The 20,857-nt window shown below is 45.5% G+C and overlaps 1 protein-coding gene across 1 annotated transcript in view; it reads left to right on the plus strand.

Annotated features, from left to right (window-relative positions):
* Positions 1-590: 590 nt before the first annotated feature.
* Positions 591-20,857, plus strand: part of SPATA7 (spermatogenesis associated 7) — a 509,081-nt gene continuing 488,814 nt past the window's right edge. The window contains exon 1 of the mRNA XM_086937621.1: positions 591-695. Within this exon, the coding sequence (XP_086793747.1) occupies positions 599-695 (97 nt within the window). The 5' untranslated portion in view covers positions 591-598. The remainder of the gene's footprint in view (positions 696-20,857) is intronic.

Below are 20,857 nucleotides of genomic sequence, written 5' to 3' on the forward strand. Positions count from 1 at the left end.
TAAAATAATATCTATGGCCGCCCCGCACGGAGCATTTTTTTACAGACACACCATTAGCAAGCGGTGTCTTTTAATTGACCAGTGACTGACGAAAATGTCACAATGGAATCCTGCTGCAACACAAAGGCTGCTAGAGCATATATACCAGCCCAAACGACTCTAGTGGTAATAAGGGGCTGAGGCAGACAGCTATGTGCCTTTACGCGGCACCAAAAAAGTAGATCTGGGGGCGCACGGTCGAGGGAACGCCAGGAAACAGAGGACGTTATAGCTCCGTAGCGTTCCCTCGGCAGTCTCTTCGGCACGGCAGCGCACAGGCGTTAATTACTGGAACAGAGCTTCTGCTGAGGCGCTGCTTAAATGCCACAGCCTCACACGTCGTTGCTAGGGACGCAGAACAGATCCAGCCTATGCACACAAGCCTGGATAATCGGCTGACTTACTGATGGTGACGTTTTCCGGGGCAGAATGGCGAGCTCTTCCGGGACACTAGCTGGGCGGTTTCGTAGGGGATGGGCGGGCCGTCGTTCTGCTTTTTCCAACCATTCGGAGGGGTTTCTGGGAAATACAGTCGTAAGACACTCCCAATTACGCCCCTATGCCTGTCAATCAATTTGAAACCAGCTGTTTCATTATCTTCTCTTGCCTTGGTGTATCACACAGGCAGTCGGATGAGAAAGATCGTCTGTCGAAAGGTAAGGACCACTTCAGGAATCTCACGTGTAGTTTGTGGGTTGGCATGATAATAATAATAATGAGTTTCCCAGGCGTTGGTTATTCAGAACCGTTATTCAGAGTTGACCTTTTTCATAGTGTCAGAGGGAGCATAAAATGCAATCTTGACTTTCAGTTTAAGTAACCCATATTATTATAGCTGCCAAGTTAGCATTTAGTTTATGTGTGACTATTCTAGGTTTTCAGTTTTCTTATATGTGACATTTTAAAACCTAACGTGTGACGCTTTGAGTGACAATTTGTTGCGAGAAAACATATGCAATCATCCTCAATCAAAGTCTGTTTATGTTGGATTTATAATCCGTAAAACAATCAAAATACAGTATCTCTTAATAAGGTTAAAACTTAACATTGTATTTGATTGCACACAAGATGCCAGTTGAAAAATTCTCAGGTAAAGTGCATTAAACAAGTCGTCAGTGTGGTGTGCAAATCAGCAAAGTGCAGTGTCTCCAGTAGCTGTAACAGGAGAACGATCATATAGTACCCTAGCAGGATAAAATGTTAGAATCGAAAACAAATTTCAATAAAATATTAGATGAAAAATCCAGACCAATGTCAATTGCTGCTAAGAAAGCTGCCCGCATCGCTAGCAAAGTATCTTTTGCATGTAGCCAGCGTATACAAATTTACCAACACTTATAACAATCGTATTTCCGGTATCAAAGGATAGGATTCTTAATCTTACTCCATACTGTCTGAAATTTAGCAATTGGCACGAAGGTTTAATCCACTTCTTGCGTGGAATTGTATACACACGACAAAAGAAAAAAGAACTGGTGCAGTATTTCAGACTCCAGCTTACACGATAGACACAGTGCTTGTGCATGTGTTATTTCCCCAGTTGATGGTGAAACTATAGATAGTTAATATCCCATATCTGAATTTTAGATACAACTACTTGGGTTAAAAAGACCTGGGATAATGTCAAAGAAAAATTAATACGCAGGGATGTTTTTGTGTTCTAAAAAAATATGAGTCAAACTTTCCACCTTACAGCTCTATATTTCCTCTCCCCATAAGTACTCCCTTAACCTTCCTTTATCAATAGTATAGGTCAGGGGTCTAAAACGATTTCTGGAATGCCAGTTACTTATGATCAGTGAAAATTGCAGTGAGCTACTGAAGGCCAAGTAACTCGCTCATTGTTACCAGACATTCCCTCTCCTAGCTTCATTGTCTTTAAACCTAATGTCCATGGAGCCCCATACTACCGTTTGAACAAAATACTCTGACTAGGGCTACTGTGATAGGGCTGCCATGTGTGTCAGTGAGTGCGTGGTCTGTGGGGATGTGTGAACATGTGTGTGAATGAATGAATATATGTGAATTTCATACTGAGAGCCTGTGTCATAAGTATTTGTAGAACAGGACATACCCTTCACCACATGTGGCACTGTTACATGCACAAACATACAGTCAGTCTTTTTTTAAATGGGAGAAATTTAAAGTGCAGAAAAATGTTCTGCAAAAATGTTCATAATAAGGAACATTGTTCTGATCTTGATGGAACATTTTTTTGCACTTTAAATTTCTCTCATTCGAAAAAATGGTTGTATTTTTCACTTATATATATGGCAGCATGTCTATCATGAGTATATACCAAAAAATATCTAGGAGTCTTTCAGTCAAATCACAAACTACCATTGGCATGAAATAATAAGAGAAAGGTGGAATCTACATTCATCCATCGCATCACGTGACGACATAGCAACACATTCACGTGAGGCACCTATTATGGGTGACATTTTTTTTTCCCATCAGTTGTCTAACTGTACCGCCACTATGACATCATTTGGGTTCTCCTTACCCAGGAGTTGGTACCATCACAGTCGCACGGAACGTGAAAAAGACTATGAAAATAAAGAGACCCTGTAGTACTAAACTGTTAGGCGGACACAGTAGCAAAAAGCAGTGCAAGTACTGTTTTTTTTTTACTGTTAACACATAAGTTTATTTAGACCATAGTCTATAAACCATACATAGAACAATGGATCGCATATCGTGATAAGACATTTAAAACCACAATTCATTTTACATATTTACAGCACTTGTAAAACCATAAGCATACAATATTTAAAACCACAGTTCATTTTATACAATTACAACACTTATGAGAGCCATATACATAAAATTGGGATACTCTATAATTTCAAACTCTCCCATTCTCCTTTGTTGTCTCCATTACATATTCTCGTATTACTTTCAGAAATTTCCCCAACGCAATTGTAGTATCCAAAGAAGACATTTCTGTAAGGAGGTCAATAGCCTCAGCCCGCGAGGACACCTCATTTTTAAAAAAAAATTGGACGTAACATTTTTTTCCGAATTGCTAAAATACATGTACAATCACACAATATATGTAAAATATTATTCCTTACACCTAGACCACATTTGCAAATCCCATCCGGATGGATCAGGGCCACACTTATTTTTCTTTCAATCTTCCATGTATTTAGTCCCACCCGAATCTTCAAAATTTCATATCTTAGCCATCTACTAGGCAATAAATCCAGGTATGGGTACCGAACCTTCTTTTCCCACTCATTTTTTACCCAATTCACTGATTTTTTTAGCCTTAGATAGTCCATATCTTTTGATCTAGAGTAATCAAGCCCTTGGTCTCTAAGCATCTTTTTCGTACACACTATATTTAACAGTGGTTGGGAAAGGCTCAATTTCAAGTTCGCAGCTACCGTCTGGAGGGTTTTCTTCACATCTCGCGCCCAGCGTAAGCTGCTTACTCGAATTTCCTCTCTACACCAGATTGAAACCTTCTCATCGCCACCAGTCTCCAGTCGGTTCCAAAATCTTATTAGAGACAATTGGGACTTTACCTCCCATGATGCTAAACCCACCTCCATTCTAATTGCTTGAATCATGGAGCTATTTGGTAAGGACAACAACATCTTCACAATTTTTCCTTCTTCCCGGTCCCACCCATTTTTACCACTCAGAAAAAGCACCTCAGCTCCATAAAGCACTTGTGGGGGGATCATAGCTTCAAAAGCCTTCAAAAGCGGTCTGTGTGACATATCGCCATAATCTTTGTTAAATTTTTTCAGCCCACAGACAGACGAATAGGCCTTTGCCTTCTGTGCCTCCAAGTGGGTATTCCACTTTAATGCGCCATTAAACCAGAGGCCTAAATATTTATATTCATTTACTATGTCTAATTTATCCTGTCCTAAAAACCAATTAAAATTGTTTACCCTCTTTCCAAAACATAGGATCTTAGTTTTTTCCATATTCACTGTTAAGAGCTTTTTATCACAGTACTTATTGAACACATTTAGCTTCCTTTGTAGGCCCATTTCTGTTTGATCCAAAATCACAAGATCATCGGCGTACAAGAGACATGACACTTTATTATTATTCATACGAGGGCTCGCACTTTTTTCAATTTCCAAAGTCGCTGGGAGGTCTGCCAAAAAGATTGAGAAAAGCAAGGATGCCAAAACGCACCCTTGTCTCAAGCCATTTTTTATTGGAATTTTTTGGGTTAGGGAACCCTTTATATCTCTAATAACCTGTGCCCAATTACCACTATGTAGTTCTTTCAAGATGTTCAATAATCCCTGTGGCATTCCATAGTTTTCCAGTACCTCCCAAAGGCTATTTCGGTCTACTGTGTCAAACGCCGCTCGGAAATCGACGAAACAGCAAAATAATTTGCCATTTTGTTCCATCGATTTCCTAGCCAGGGCCCACAATGCAAAACAATGATCTATCGTAGAGTGGCCTTCTTTGAAGCCCCCTTGCTCAACCGGGATGATAGATCTATGTTCCGCCCAGACTTTTAACTTACTAAGGACTATTTTAGAGAACATTTTTTCTCCTATATCTAATAGGGTGATTAGCCTATAATTCTTTGGGGCATATGCATCCCCTTTCTTGTGTAGCGGTCTTATTATAGCTCCCTTCCAATTTGGGGGCATAATCCCTTGTTCTAAAATTAAAGTAAACATTTTTGCGTAGAATTCCGCCAACCAAGTCTGATTTGAATTTAGTATCAGGGCTGGTAGGTTATCTGGGCCCGCTGCCCTAGTTAGGTTCAGTGTCTTTATTGTTCTAAGAACATTTGTTGTTAAACATTCTTGTTTTAGATCCTCTACTTGGCCACGCCAGTCCCCAGCTACCTCATTTCCAGTCCCTCTCCTTGGGGCATATAATTGCTGTATATACTGTATCCACGCCCCCTCTTCCACTACGCAACTCATCGGGGCAACCGCAGGTACCATTGCTGTCTGGATTAACTCCCAGAACTGCCGTATATTTTTGGCTTCGATTGCTTCTAATAGTTTGCCCCAACACTTTTCTTTATAGGTCCTTTTAGCATTACGGATTAGAGTAGTATATTCCTTCTTTATTTTTATTAAATTTTCTGCCCTGGTTTGCACGAATTTTTTCCGTAGGCTACGTTCTTCTCGCTTAACTTCTCTTTTCTTTAGTAAACCTTCCTGATTGAACCAAGTTTCTCGCTTTGCTTGTGACCTTCCGTTATTCTTATTGGCGCTTACGTCATACTTTAATTCTACGCTTATGCTTTTCACTACTTGAGTTATTTTCTCAACATACCAAGGTAAATTTTGGCCACATAAGTGCCCTAATTGCACCTTTTGTTGCAGCTTAGTCAACCTGGCCATATATTTTTCAGTTAAGCGAGTGGTTATCCGTTTTGGATAATCCATCTCTTGGGGGATAACTATATCACATGCTAAATGTTGGGCGATTACAAGCTCTAGTTTTAACATTTTATGATCACTACATTCCGCAGGGGCAATCCTGAAATCTTTTATCAATTCAAAATTCCAAGCCAACATAAAAATATAATCTATTGGGCATGTAGGAAGGGGGAGGCTCTAGTTGGTGCAGTGAAACACTAGCGTCAAGCAGGGACTCTCTCTTCCTCGTCAGGGCTGAGGGTTACCTTCCAGACAACCTCTGCTTACCCTCTAGGTAGTGTGGCTTAAGCAGTCTTAGGCTAATCTTTGGGGCACATAGGGTTAAACACTTGCAACAGTACACCTTTACAACCAACCCACCACACAACGAGACCAGACTGTATTCTTGTAAAAATATATCTCTTTATATAAACTTTACGCAGGCTTATGAATACAGTCAATAACTTTACGGATACGGTTGCAGGATATCAGCTTTTAGGCTACCACAGTTCTTATTGTAGTTCGTTGGGGCCCGTAGGCCGGCGTTGAACAAAGTTCGTGGTGGAGCCAGCGGCTTCCAGGGGATCTGTCCCACGTCGCGTTGCCTTCCCGGTGTCGCTGATCGTTGCGGCTCTTCGGCCGAGCAGGTCACTGGTCGTCCGGGGCAGCGGTGCTCTGTGGCGGCACGGTCCTTCCCTTGTTGCTCGCTCCGGTCTTGGAGACGGCGGCTGTGTGGCGGTGACAAGTGGCAGTACAGTCCCTAAGTGCAGGACGTACCCAACCAAATGTCGATGCAGCTGTGGGCTCACAGCTGGGCTGTCGGGCAGGCTACCGACCTTGTGGATTCTCGTAGGGCAACTGTCTGTCCTTGCAGGTGAGGGACGGCTCGCTATGCAGTCGCCTCGATAGCTTGGACCGGACGGGTCCTCCTTTGCTTTGCTCTCGGGCTCCCAGCGCAGTTGTGGTCACGATGTTCGGGCCAGCGGCGGCTGGTCCTCACTGTGCTTCCGCTGTAGCTTTGGGCCCCGGTCACGGTGGTCGGGAGGGTTTGGATGCCTTAGAGGAGCTTCCTCTTTGTCGGTGCCGCGGCGATGGTCAACACCCGCAGTCGCTTTTCCAAGGGGGTAGCGTCCACTGGTCCTGGGACGCTGGTCAGGGGGCAAGTTCAGTTCCAAGCCCTTGGAGATCTCTTTGCAGAGTTTGGCACAAGTAGCACAATAGTCTTTTCGTAGTCTTATTGTCTTCCTCTCCTTCAGCAGCAAGGCACCAGACACAGGCAAGAGTCAGCACCCTTCCTTGTCTTCTCGCGGTCCTTCTCGTAGGGCAGAGTCGTTCTGTGGCCCAAACTGGATCTAACTTTCAAGGAGCAGGGCTCCATCTTTTATAGGCCAATTCTTTTGTTCTCGCAGGCCAGGGGGGCCTTTGCATAGCCACTCTCAGTTCTGGAGTACCCCGGCGGGTGTACTCCGGCTTCCGCGTTCAGTGTGAGGGGCAGGCGCATCAGACGCCCCACAGGAGGTGGAGCCAGCATTGTCCGGACAGGAGTGGCCAGAGTACCTTGTTGATGGGGGCTCCGCCCTTCCTGGGCCAGGTGCCGGCAGAGTCATCCGCCGCTCCCCAGGAGGGTGGAGCCAGCATTGTGGTGGCCGAGCACAGTGACAGTTCGAGTCAAGAGGCACTCCTACCTCCCACTAAGGTGTAATCTGCGCATTCACCACCTGTCATCCCTCCAGCCCTGTCACTCACACATCCCAGACAGTCGGATACACATACTGGCAGAGGCAACTGAAATGGTTAAGCAAGCAAATGCTAGCTTCCTAAAAGTAGCATTTGCAAACCCAGGATACCGAAATAAACTTGACTACAAGAAATATCTCATTATCCTGAGTTCAGGCATACTAAACATGACTCACTACCATGCTCCTTGAGCCTGCGAGGGTTATAGGTCGTAATAATCCTCGCAGCTCAGTCTGGCCTAATGGAGCAGGTAGCCTTCAGTAGTGAACTACGGTCTTCGTTGTAAGTCACTACCAGGACAGGCCACGCACATCAGGGCTTGTCCTACCTTGCACCTCCAAAGCACCCTGCCCGCAGGCCTACCATAGGGGTGTCTAATATGTAGTCAAGGGAAGGGTCGGGGCTGGCAAGTGGGGACACTTGCCCAGCTAGCGTGACAGTACGAGACCGCACGCGGGTTCTGCGGTCGCAGTTCCCAGACATATTTTTACGGCTGCTTAGGTGGGTGGCGCAACCAGCGCTGCAGGTCCACCAGCAGTATTGGCATCTACAAGCCCCGGCACTCCCTCGTGCGCTTTACTAGGGACTAACAGTAAATCCAATGCACCAATCATGGATACCAATCGTATGTACAGTTTACAGTAGGGGGCACTTGCACTGCGGCACGGATCAGCCGTGGCGCAGTGCCCTGAGTATCGGAAAACCAGAAAAACATCGGAGGCACATCAGCAAAAAGTGGAAGGGAGACTCACGCCAAGGTGCCAGGTCTAACAGGGCATATTTGCGTCCCATAATTAAAAGTTTTCTTTGCGGGACAATCCTGCGTTGTCCTCCCATTTAGACAGAATAAACTTTTTGTCGCCAAGAGGTTGCCCAAGTTGGCCGCATCAGTTGTTATTTTAGTTTCCAGGAATTCTGCTTTTTTCACATCACAAGCATCTAGAATTTCAATATACAACTGATCAATCAGTTTTGGGTTTAATTTATGATTAAAATCTCCCATTAACAGCATTAAATCATTTCCATACTTATCACACAGCATATCCATGTCATTTTTAAAATGTAACAGTTCATCCCCATATTCCTTCCTTGAGCTCCACTGCATATACACATTTAGGATCAACATACATTCATATTTTTTATCAGCAAATGATGTTTGTATTCTGCAAGCCAAAAGCCACTTAGATGTCACAGGTATCTGTAAAGTCGTTATTAGTATACATGTTGAGATCAGTGCAAGTAAAGTGACAAGTGAAATATAAAATAAGGTAAGACTGAGTAGAAGAATAAAGTTTTTAATAGTTTCTCTCAGCTTCCTAACTCTAAAAACATAAGTGTAAGAAGCAGGTTTGACAGAATATCTGCTCAGCGAGTGGTCAACATGTTTCTGCATATGAGGAAGTACCCATGCATTCGTCAGGACCTAGTTGGTGCTACTGCTGTAATAATAGTGAGAAAAATAAAAGGAAAATGTCACCTGGTTTTCAGGTTCGAATGCTCCACCACAATCTACAAATAAAATTACGGCAACAGAAAGAGAAGTGAAAAGACACACATGACATTGTCAAACTTATGTAACAATACACTCTGCTCTAGTGTTATTGTAGTGACTTGTCAATACAATTTATATGACATATACACACTCACCCAATTGATGTGGGGCTCGCGCCTCACCTCACCTGGCTGCAGCTCAGGTCAATGAGGAGCACCGCTCTGTTTAGAGAAAACACACGTACACAAAAGCTTTCACTGATAAACCAAGCAGGTATCACATGATTAAAAACCCAATTAGAACTCAGGCATTTATCTGGGATTGCCAAGAGCAATGTCTCGTTGTATGGTGGTAAACAGACCTCGAAATATCCCGTTATTTGGTCTTAGTCTCCAAGCATTCACTGTAACAGCATTCACTGTAACTGACAATGTTGGTCAGCTATGTCAAATAATTATAACAGCAGCGATAAAGTATTTCTCCCTATTGCTGAAGGTGATGTAAAGCACGATCTATTTTGATTAGCCCAGGGAGTTTGAAATCATTATGTCCCGGGAGCGCTTGACATAAACAAATGCTCAGCGCGATCTCATTAATAGATCTTGAGCCTCGTGGTGCGTGTGACTGGCTGTTGGAACGCCTCGGCGGGCTATTGATGCGCAGACAACCGTTTACTGAAATAATCCCCGTATTCCTTCACATAATACTCGAACGCGCTTGTGTCTCAGCAGCGCGTGATCTAAAAGTATATTACTTGAATCCTGACACGCAACAGCGCATTAGAGAAAGGCTGCTGCTCGAGAAAAATATATACACGAAGGCGCTTACCTATCCGTCGGTGTCTCCCAGCGTTCCTCTGCGCTGGACTTGGGGAGGCACCGGACGGAGGCGGCGCTAACTATTTAATGACTCACAACCTTTACGCGCTCACGTGTTAGCGCAAAGGATTGTGGTTAATGTAGTGCAATATCATAGACTTCATGTTATTGTTAACGGACGTAGTTGGAAATGAAATGCGCACAATAGTACAATTTCAATACGAACAATACAACGCCACCATACACACTAAAACAATCATCAATGAGGACTCATTCAACTTAAGCCCACATTATTCTAAATTATTAAAGCCTCAAAATGACAAAACTATCACTACTCACTTTTCCATCTAAGGGGTGTGTATTCCTTACTATACTAACTATAAATCTCCTCATTAATACGTGATAGTTTTGGTTTTGATGAGTAAAGGTTGTGAGTCATTAAATAGTTAGCGCCGCCTCCGTCCGGTGCCTTCCCAAGTCCAGCGCAGAGGAACGCTGGGAGACACCGACAGATAGGTAAGCGCCTTCGTGTATATATTTTTCTCGAGCAGCAGCCTTTCTCTAATGCGCTGTTGCGTGTCAGGATTCAAGTAATATACTTTTAGATCACGCGCTGCTGAGACACAAGCGCGTTCGAGTATTATGTGAAGGAATACGGGGATTATTTCAGTAAACGGTTGTCTGCGCATCAATAGCCCGCCGAGGCGTTCCAACAGCCAGTCACACGCACCACGAGGCTCAAGATCTATTAATGAGATCGCGCTGAGCATTTGTTTATGTCAAGCGCTCCCGGGACATAATGATTTCAAACTCCCTGGGCTAATCAAAATAGATCGCGCTTTACATCACATTCAGCAATAGGGAGAAATACTTTATCGCTGCTGTTATAATTATTTGACATAGCTGACCAACATTGTCAGTTACAGTGAATGCTGTTACAGTGAATGCTTGGAGACTAAGACCAAATAACGGGATATTTCGAGGTCTGTTTACCACCATACAACGAGACATTGCTCTTGGCAATCCCAGATAAATGCCTGAGTTCTAATTGGGTTTTTAATCATGTGATACCTGCTTGGTTTATCAGTGAAAGCTTTTGTGTACGTGTGTTTTCTCCAAACAGAGCGGTGCTCCTCATTGACCTGAGCTGCAGCCAGGTGAGGTGAGGCGCGAGCCCCACATCAATTGGGTGAGTGTGTATATGTCATATAAATTGTATTGACAAGTCACTACAATAACACTAGAGCAGAGTGTATTGTTACATAAGTTTGACAATGTCATGTGTGTCTTTTCACTTCTCTTTCTGTTGTCGTGATTTTATTTGTAGATTGTGGTGGAGCATTCGAACCTGAAAACCAGGTGACATTTTCCTTTTATTTTTCTCACTATTATTACAGCAGTAGCACCAACTAGGTCCTGACGAATGCATGGGTACTTCCTCATATGCAGAAACATGTTGACCACTCGCTGAGCAGATATTCTGTCAAATCTGCTTCTTACACTTATGTTTTTAGAGTTAGGAAGCGGAGAGAAACTATTAAAAACTTTATTCTTCTACTCAGTCTTACCTTATTTTATATTTCACTTGTCACTTTACTTGCACTGCTTTTTGCTACTGTGTCCGCCTAACAGTTTAGTACTACAGGGTCTCTTTATTTTCATAGTCTTTTTCACGTTCCGTGCGACTGTGATGGTACCAACTCCTGGGTAAGGAGAACCCAAATGATGTCATAGTGGCGGTACAGTTAGACAACTGATGGAAAAAAAAATTTCACCCATAATAGGTGCCTCACGTGAATGTGTTGCTATGTCGTCACGTGATGCGATGGATGAATGTAGATTCCACCTTTCTCTTATTATTTCATGCCAATGGTCGTTTGTGATTTGGCTGAAAGACTCCTAGATATTTTTTGGTGTATACTCATGTTCTCGACTGGGGCTTGTATCTAGTATGAGTCGGTAAACTAGCCCTTTGACCCCCCCTAAGTAGTTTGTTGTTTAGCATGTCTATCAGCCACTGGGATCAAGATGCCTGATGTGTTTAAATGCAACACTTTGAAATGGGAGAAAATTAAACTGAAGAGTTAACTTTATGTGTATATGTGTTACATAGAACTCATCATTTTAATTTTCTCCCATGTCAGTATGTCTTTACAAATAGAAAGCCTATTACTCCCAGTGGCCTGTAGACATGGTGCCATATTTAATACAGGAAAATACATTCATCTGTTTATTTTTTTAACAATTCTTATTATTAAAACATAGCATCAGTCAAAAATACACAGTACAGAAGAATAATGTCACACTCAACCCATCACCCGCAGGGGTAGAGGATATAAGAATACATGCACATTGGGAACGTTACGGGGATGGGGGTACATCAAAAACAGCATTACTAGGTGGTACACAGAACTCTCCTCTATATTTATTCCAGGGTCCCCATATTGACGCCCACCTCAGAGGGCAGCCCCTTGCCACAAAAACTGTTTTTTCCCGTGACATGCTCCAATCTAAGTTACTCTTCCAGGTCTCAAGGGTGGGGGGCTGTTCTGTACCCCATTGCTGGGCAATGTTCCTTTTCGCTATCATGAGACTCAATGTGACCCACTGTGTCTGTGCGGAGTTAAGGTCTGTGGGTTCCCATATGTTAAGGAGGCATCTCCTTGCCTCTGGTAGTAAGGAGACCCCCAGAACCTCATGAATAATATTATGGACCTCACGCCAGTACTCCGTGATAAATCGACACTCCCAGATAACATGGAGGAACGTCCCCACAAGACCACGTTTCCGGCTGCACAGTCCGGTATCAGACAGACCCATCCGTACGAGGCGGGGCCCCGTAACATAGACCCTATGCAATATTTTTAATTGAACAAGCCGCAACTGTGCAGGAATGGCCACCACTTTAGGAGAAGACACAGCAGATTGCCAGTCCTCGTCATCAAGTTCTATTCCGTCGCATACCCACTTATCCCTCAACTCTATAAGTCCGCCCTGTAATTAATTAATTTCTTATAGATCAGGGAGATCGTTTTTTCGGGGAGGTGACCGTCTAAAATTCTCTCCTCGAGGGGACAGGCCTCCGGAAGGTCGGCGTCAACAGGCAGGGCCGCTTGTAGTGACTCCCGAATTTGCGCATAGCGAAAATATTCAGACCTCATCAGCTCGAATTCCCTCTGCATGTCCTCAAATGACTTACTCCTCCCCTTGCTCCAGGTGTCTTTAATGGTAGAGATTCCTATCAAGTCCCACTTTCAAACCCTCTCGTCTTCCAAAGCGTACCCAGCCGCTCCGAGTCAAAAAGTGGGGTAGCTAGTGTCAATTTGTCCCTCCATCCCAGCGAACTTGTAGCATCGTGCCAGATCTGAACCGCGTGCTTAGTCGGTGGCGTCAAATCTAGCTTCGTTGGCTTAGAGTACAACGCCCTACTATATCTGCCTCCAGGGAGGAGCCATCTATCCATGGCATAGCCGGGATCAGCAACGGGGCCATATGTACCATGATTGATCGCAGCCAGCTGGGCAGCCCAATAGTATAGTTTAATGTTTGGGAGGGCAATGCCTCCCATCATACCAGGGGAGCGTCAGTTTTGTTAAGGTGATACGGGGCCTGCCCTCCCATAAAAGACTACGCTGCAACCCCTCCACCTCACGGAAATAGCTAGCCGGTACCACATCCAGGGAATTCTGAAGGGCATAAAGGAAACGGGGCAGAGCCATCATTTTAAAAAGAGCCGCTCGCCCCACCATAGAGAGCGGAAGTCTCCTCCAATTAGCAATGTCACTCCTAAGCCTCTGCAAAGGTGGAAGGAGATTCTTGGCGTACCTGACTGCTGGGTCAAGAGAGATGAAAAACCCCAGATACTTGAACCCGTCCATACTAATCAGAATGGGACAATTTCGCGGGGGGTCGGGGCTCTCCCTTAAGGACAAACAGCAGAGACTTCCCCCAATTTATGGAGAGTCTGGAATTTTTACCAAACGAGGCCAGGATGTTGCACACGACAATTAGAGATTTACGGACAGAGGTTAAATAAAGCAGGATATCATCCACGTACAAGGAAACTCGGTCCTCCCAATCAGGGGACCACCGAATGCCACAGATAGATGGCTCCCAGCGCAGCCAGGCCGCCAAAAGTTCCAGGGCCAAAAGTTCCAGGGCCAGCGAGAAAAGAAGGGGAGAGAGAGGACAGCCCTGCCAAGTGCCACAACCAAGGCGAAAGGACGCCGAGACCCGATTATTAACGACTATTTGGGCAAGTGGCTCAGTGTACAACAGGCACACCCAGCCTATAAATTCAGGGCCAAATCCAAATTTAGACAGGACCGCCCACAGATAGGACCATTCGACTGTATCTAAAGCCATGGTTGCATCAAGGGAAGCGATAACGGCCAGTTCCTGCAGGGTGTGGGCCCTGGCTATCACGCCATGCAACCTATGTAAATTCAGAGCAGTGTTCCTATGGGGAATAAAGCCCGATTGGTCTGGGTGGATCAGTCCGCTGACCACTTTCACCAGCCTGTTGGAGAGAAGCTTGGCTAGAATTTTGGGCTCCGCATTTAATAAGGAATTAGGCCTATAAGAGGCACAAGCAGTTTTGGGCTTAACCTCCTAATGGATAACTACCACTGATGCAACTCTCCGATCCCTGGGCAATATTCCCCTCTCCTGGGCCTCAACAAACATACCTTTGAGATAGGGAGCCAACTTGTTGGGTCTGAGCTTATAAAGTTCAATTGGGAGCCCGTTTGGTCCCAGAGCCTTCCCTGAGTTCAAGGAGCGAATAGCTTGGGCTATTTCATCAGTTGTGAAGGCACCGTCCATAAAATTGCGGTCCTCACAGGACAGGCAAGGGAGCTGTAGGTCCCGAATAAACAATTGGGAATCCTCTTCCGGCCGATCTGAAACCGAGGTATAGACTGTTTGAAAGTAGGCCGCAAAGCGGTCAACAATACTTTGGGGATCCGTAAGCGTAGCTCCCTCCTTTTGTAACAAGTTCTGGGACGACACGATTAGCCAAATCCTTTTTGTCCAACCAAGCAATTAGTTTCCCTGCCTTATCCCCAAGGTCATAAAGCCTGCCCTGTTGCTCCCTGAGCAGAGCCCTGGCACTATCAGTGACCAGTGATTTATAATCATATTGTTTAAGGCTCAAAAGATGCAATTTAGCCTGTGTTACCTCCTGTTCCAGTTCACCTTCCAAACGACCAATCTCAGTCTCTACTTCAATAACCTCTCTATTCTTTTCCTTTTTAGTCCCAGCTATCAATGACAGAGCCTGACCCCTGATAACCGTTTTGAAGGCTTCCCAAAGAGATATGGAAGATGACACTGACCCTTCATTATCTGCAAAGTAATCATCCAAAGCTTTAATAAGGTCTCTGCAAAGCTTAGGGTTACGGAGATACCAGCGGTTAATGGGGGCTACCCTACCTGCAGTTTCTGATGCAGCACGAAACCGAAACCAGAGCGGGGAATGATCAGAGATACCTCTGGCGAGATGAACAGCTTCAACGAGAGAAGATGCCTGAGCTGCCGGAACCAAACAGTAATCCAGGCGAGAAAGGCTGCCGTGGGCACCAGAGTGAAATGTGTATTGCTTCTGATTAGGATGGAGCAATCTCCATCCATCCACTAAACATATTGCATCAATAAAGCCCGGTAGCCATCGCGAGGTGCGTCCCATATCACGTGGAGGATATCTATCCATCGCACCAGACATCACTGCGTGGAAGTCACCCCCTACGAAACAGCCCAACCGGAAGCTCGAGCAGAAGCTTTCCCAAATCAGCAAATGAAGTGGACTTACCAGAGGGGACATAAATAGACAGGAGAGTAAGAACCTGCCCCTCCCATCGACCTGTAATGCCGACATATCTGCCCCTATCATCTTCCCACGTGGAATCTATCACCAAAGAGAACGCCTTCCGCGTCAGGATACCCACCCCTCTGGAACCAGAAGTAAATCCCGCATGGGCTACCAACCTGTACCCCATTCTGTTCATAGCAATACATGAATTGCCGACTAAATGTGTTTCCTGAAGTAAAACCACATCCGGTGCCTGGCGTTTAAGATACTGAAGAACAACACTGCGTTTAATTTTGTCCCCCAACCCATTCACATTCCAACTCCAAACCTTTAGTTCTCTACCCCCCATCATCATGAATGAAAATGAAGCGACAATCCTCTGCCTGTTGCATGTTACTCAAATACAGTATGCTGATGCCAACAACAATCCAGCCAACTAACAAAACAAACTTCCCTCCCCAACTCCCCCCCCACCCCGCTGCCCTGCCCACTAGGCTTATGACTGCCCATTGAAAAATGCAGAGTGCCTGTCGCCCATAACATTCAAAAGAAAGAACTAAAAAATATTTAGGGGGATGTCATAAGAGCTCCGGTCAGCACCCATAGATACATAATGAAAAATCCGTAGGAGTACAGTCATGCAAAACGTTATATCTCTCACCCCCCCATTGAATCAAAGGATATAGCATGTCTCACTCCCCCCCCGCACCCACACCCCCTCCACCCCCACCACCCCCCAACACCACTAAGTCACATGGCTGGACGTCCGTTCAGGAAGGTTGAGTCTCGGAGTCGCCATCCCCTCCCTGGTCCGCTCGATCCGGAGGGCCACGAGACTCAAGCCACTCTGACACTGTCTCCAGCTGATCAAAGAACCATGCCCTGCCATCCGCCTCCACTATTTAAGACGGGCCGGGAACAACATGGAGTACTTCATGCCTCCCTCCCGCAGATCACGCTTCACTGACAAGAAGGATTTTCGTTGCTTCTGCACTATTTGTGTGAAGTCAGGAAAGAAGGCAATAGTAGCATTTTCAAATTTAAGGGGAGCAATGGCTCGTGAGCACTGAAGAATAGCATCTCTGTCTCGGTAATTCAGGACACGGGCCAACATGGGGTGCGGGGGAGCGCCCGGTCTGGGATGGCGGCCCGGGACCCTGTGCGCCCGTTCAACAACAAAAAGCATGCTGAGGTCCTTCGGCTGCAGGTGCTTAAGTATAAGATACTCGACAAACCGGTCTGGGGCCTGTCCCTCCGACTTTTCAGGCACACCCAGGATGCGAAGATTCTTACGACGAAGACGGCCTTCATAGTCATCCAACTTGAGGTCAAAGGCAACATGCGAATCCCGCAGCTCTCCGACTTCCTTTTGCAACTGGGAGACGTCTTCCACAAGACTGGAAGTGGTAAGTTCAACCTGCTTTACCTTTTCGTTTAGCTTCCCCATAGCCGCACGGATTAGGTTGCTATCTATGGCCATTGAATCCATCTTATCTTCTAGCGAGGTCTTTACCCCCGATATAGCGTCCATTACATCTTTAAGGGAGAGCTCAGATTCTTCTCCAGCCAGCGCGCTCTTCCCCGAGTTTTGCGACAGCCGCCCTTTTAACATGTCTTTAGTGACCGTGTACCTGTCGAGCTTATTTGATTGAATAGGTTTCGACCCCCTGGTGCCAGTACCCTTCACCCGCTCCATCCCAAGATGAGTAAAAAGCTGTCAGGGGTAGGTACAATTCCAAACAAAGGCCCCACAGAGTCCACAGCAGCAGTGACAAACAGCCCAGTCCAAGAACAATACGAGCTCCAAGATGCTCCACCGGGACCCAAACCACAGAAGGGAAGCGGATAAGCAGACGAGGGGGGTAGAGGAATCCCTCCACCAAGTTGATGAGTACCCGAGGGAATAGTGTTTCACAAGTCAAGTCCACCACCACTCCCCTGCTCAAGGCTACAATAATTCCAGAAGATGGAAGCCCCAACCTCAGCAATAGGGCCGCCGCTCAACCGTATCCTCCACCTGCACCAATCCTCACATAACGCCTGGGGGCCCCTCAATCAGCATAGCGTTCAGAAGGCCCAACACGGAGGGAGCAGGGTGGGGGGGAACATCCAGCTACACAGCAACAATTTTCTAGCGGCGACTCCGGGGTCAGCTGTGTTACCTTCAACCCACAGGGCTCAATAGCAATGTTCTCCGCAGCACAGCTCAGCCTGCGCTATCCATTCAGCAGGCGCGACCAGCTATTCGCCTGGGGGGGAAGGGGGAAGAAAGAAGGGGGGGGGCCCACCTCCAACAGGTCACCAGTAAATCAAGCGGCAACCATGATGAGCAGCCCCACAGCTCCCTCACCTCCACAGCAACAGCCTCCATGACTCAAAGCTGCCGGAAAGGAGAGGGAGGGGGGGCCGCACCCACCTATTCCGCTTCTCAGCCGCAAATATTGAAACTTAAGGGGGGAGGGCCAGGGAGAGACACCACCCCGAAACTTGTGTTGATCGGGAGCGAGGGGGGGGGGGGGGGGGGGGGGGGTGAGATCCTTTTCCCACCCCAGGATCGGCACTTCCACTCACACGTGGCGTTCACCGAGCCGCTACCGCCACCGTGCTCCTCTCTATCATCACTCCAACTGTAGCTGCTTCCATCCAGCGAGGCAACGCAGCGCTGCACAGCCCAGCGGCGGAGTCGCTGTTGGACGCTTGGACCTTGGACCGCGGCCCAGCTTCCGGCCAAACCGGAAGTCACTGTCGCCGGACAGAGCCATCACTGCAGGTCCCGGCCCTCGCCAGGCCCACACCAGGCAGGATGAAGATGGCCGCACCAACACCGCTGCAGGGGTCGCCGACCGCGCTGGATTGGCGTCCGAGGTCTCGCCACACCTCTAGTCCTGGGGGCTGCACTCCGGACCACAGAATAAAGAGATCGGATTGATGATGGGCTCACCGAACACGGGGCTCCGCGACTACACAGCCATCTCGAAGCCCGCTTGGCCACGCCCCACATTCATCTGTTTAAATGTGCAGAATTTAAAGTGAAGAAACATGCTTCATAAAACATTAGGACTTAATTGGCTTAAGATAAGGTAGAGAAAACCATTGACAATGTTTCACAGAAACATTTTTCTTCACTTTAAAGTTCTCTAATATAAAAGCAAGTTACTGTATTTTTCAGTTATAAATAAGGCACAGTGTCTACCAGGCATTGGAAACAAGATGCCTGCTGTCTGTAAATCTGACACTTTGAAAATCGAGAAAATTAATAGGAAGAGTTAACAATCATTATTAACTCTTTGTTTTAATGTCTAATTTTAAAGCTTTCAGAAATATGATTTTGTTATCATGTTCCAATATTGAGTTAAGAACTACTTTTATTTAGGAATTTAATACCTCAGTGCTTCAGTTCTGAACCTCTGTGACCCACAAGTATCATAAATCTGAGTGGCACACTACGTGTTATCAGGCTCCGCTTCCTGCAGCCTGATAATAATGTAAAATAAACATAGCCTTTACTTAACTTAAAAAGGAAAATGCAACGCTTATTTATTGAAGTTCTTAGTTAAACAGGAACTCAAGGCTGGGAGCTACTCTGAAGACTTCTGTGAGCTACTGGTAGCTTGCAATCAAATGGTTGGAGACTCCTGGTTTAGATATTGTACAGGCTTCATCTGGAGATTTCCAGAGGAAATTGATTCCCACATTGTGTAGCCTACTTTTAATATAGGCTAACCAAGGAATTCTCAGATGACCCTGAGAGCTTAATAGTTCCTTTAGTGGGAGCCTAAATCTAGATAAGAGTCTATGCCAGTATAGCAAAGATCTCAGCTTCAAAGTGAAAGAGATCAGGTACTAAAAGTAATGGAAGACGGGGGGAACTCCGTGGAAGGTTAAAAAGGAAACTGAAGAACCTATTTTCCACCAAAGTCTTTTACATGGCCCCACAGTTCTGAACTGTAAAGGGCCGAACCGTTAGCTTTGACATTGCAGATTTCTACAGTTGGGGAGAGGATTCTAGATTAAATTGTCTTTACAAGTTTGAGGACAGCCCCGGTTTCCTGCTGTAGCTTTAGTGTGCTCTTACGTATATGTAACATCCAGTTAACTTTGTTTGATGATCTCACTCCCAGATAGACAAGATCTTGCATTTGCTCAAGCGGTACACTATGCACTGTAATGGTAGTTCTCACAGCTTCATAGGGATTTAACACCATGAACTTGGTCTTGCTAACATTTAGCCCACACCCCCTATCAGCATAGAATACTACAAAAACAGTCCAGTACAGCCTGAAGCCCTGCAGCAGTTTTGGAAATAGAGTGTATTGTCCGGAAACAAGAGCGTGGGAATTTAAGTGGCACTTATTTTTTAAGCATCATTACCATGAAAATCTAAGATCTAGATCGTTGATATATAGAGTGAAGATGAGCGGAGCCAGAATGCAGCCCTGGCAGACTCTCTTCTCAATTTAAAAAGAATCAGATAACTCTCCTCTGTTCCCATACCTGACATGGGCATATACTTCATGGAGAACCTCTAATATATTTTCTGGGACTCCATCAGGGCTAAGACCTCCCATAGCTTATGACGGGAAATGAAATTGAATGCTGATTTTAAATCAACAAAAGCCACGTGCAAGTTGCCATTTTCCAGCACAAAATTTTTCCAGTAAATAATGCAGAAACTGAATAGTTGGTCAATTGTAATGGTTTTTGGTCGAAAGCCAGAACGGAGGTATGTTTCAATACGATTCTCTACAACCCATTCAGACAGTTTCCCCAGAAGTTGTTGACAGAACAGCTTATGTAATGCATCAATTAGGCTGATGGATCTATAGTTGGAAAGGAAACATTATCCACCCGATATTCAAGCACGGAGATCATCGTAATCCAACAAATTATAGACTTATATCTTTAATTGATGTGGAGGGTAAGCTCTACGCCTCCTGTCTACTACGCGAGCTACAGGCCTGGATAGGAGTAACCAATATAATTCCCAAATATCAAACTGGCTTCAGGCAAGGAATGGGGACAATAACAAACTTAACTTGTCTGTCACTCCTAATAGACACCGCGGTAGCCAAGGGAACCCGGCTGTATGCCTGCTTTATCGATATCAAGTCTGCTTTTGACCGGGTGAACAGAGAGCGCTTGTGGGGTAAATTAAAATGCTGGGGCCTGCCAAATCAACTCTTGCAAGCGATAATAGCCTTATACCGGAACACCTGGGCAAGAGTTAAACTGGGCAATGGGGGCAGTACAACCAAGAGCATTTCTACGCATCAATGTTTAAAACAAGGATGCGTACTAGCCCCTACCCTGTTTAACCTTTTTCTTTCTGACCTCTCTAGTGCGTTGGAATCTGCTGAAAATCACCCTCCATTTTTGGCTAATAATCCAATATATTTTTTGCAATATGCAGATGATATAGTACTGTTCAGTAAAACTCCTATCGGCCTACAAAGAGCCATTAATAAATTGTCATCTTACTTGGATCGGGAACGGCTGGAATTAAACAGAGCCAAAACAAAAGTGGTACGCCTAGTAGATCCGCAAAAACTTAAATACAAATGGATGGTAAAGGGGGACATAGTGGAAGAACAAAAGTCATATA

The sequence above is a fragment of the Lissotriton vulgaris genome, chromosome 9, assembly GCF_964263255.1.
Source record: "Lissotriton vulgaris chromosome 9, aLisVul1.2, whole genome shotgun sequence".
NCBI lineage: Eukaryota > Metazoa > Chordata > Amphibia > Caudata > Salamandridae > Lissotriton > Lissotriton vulgaris.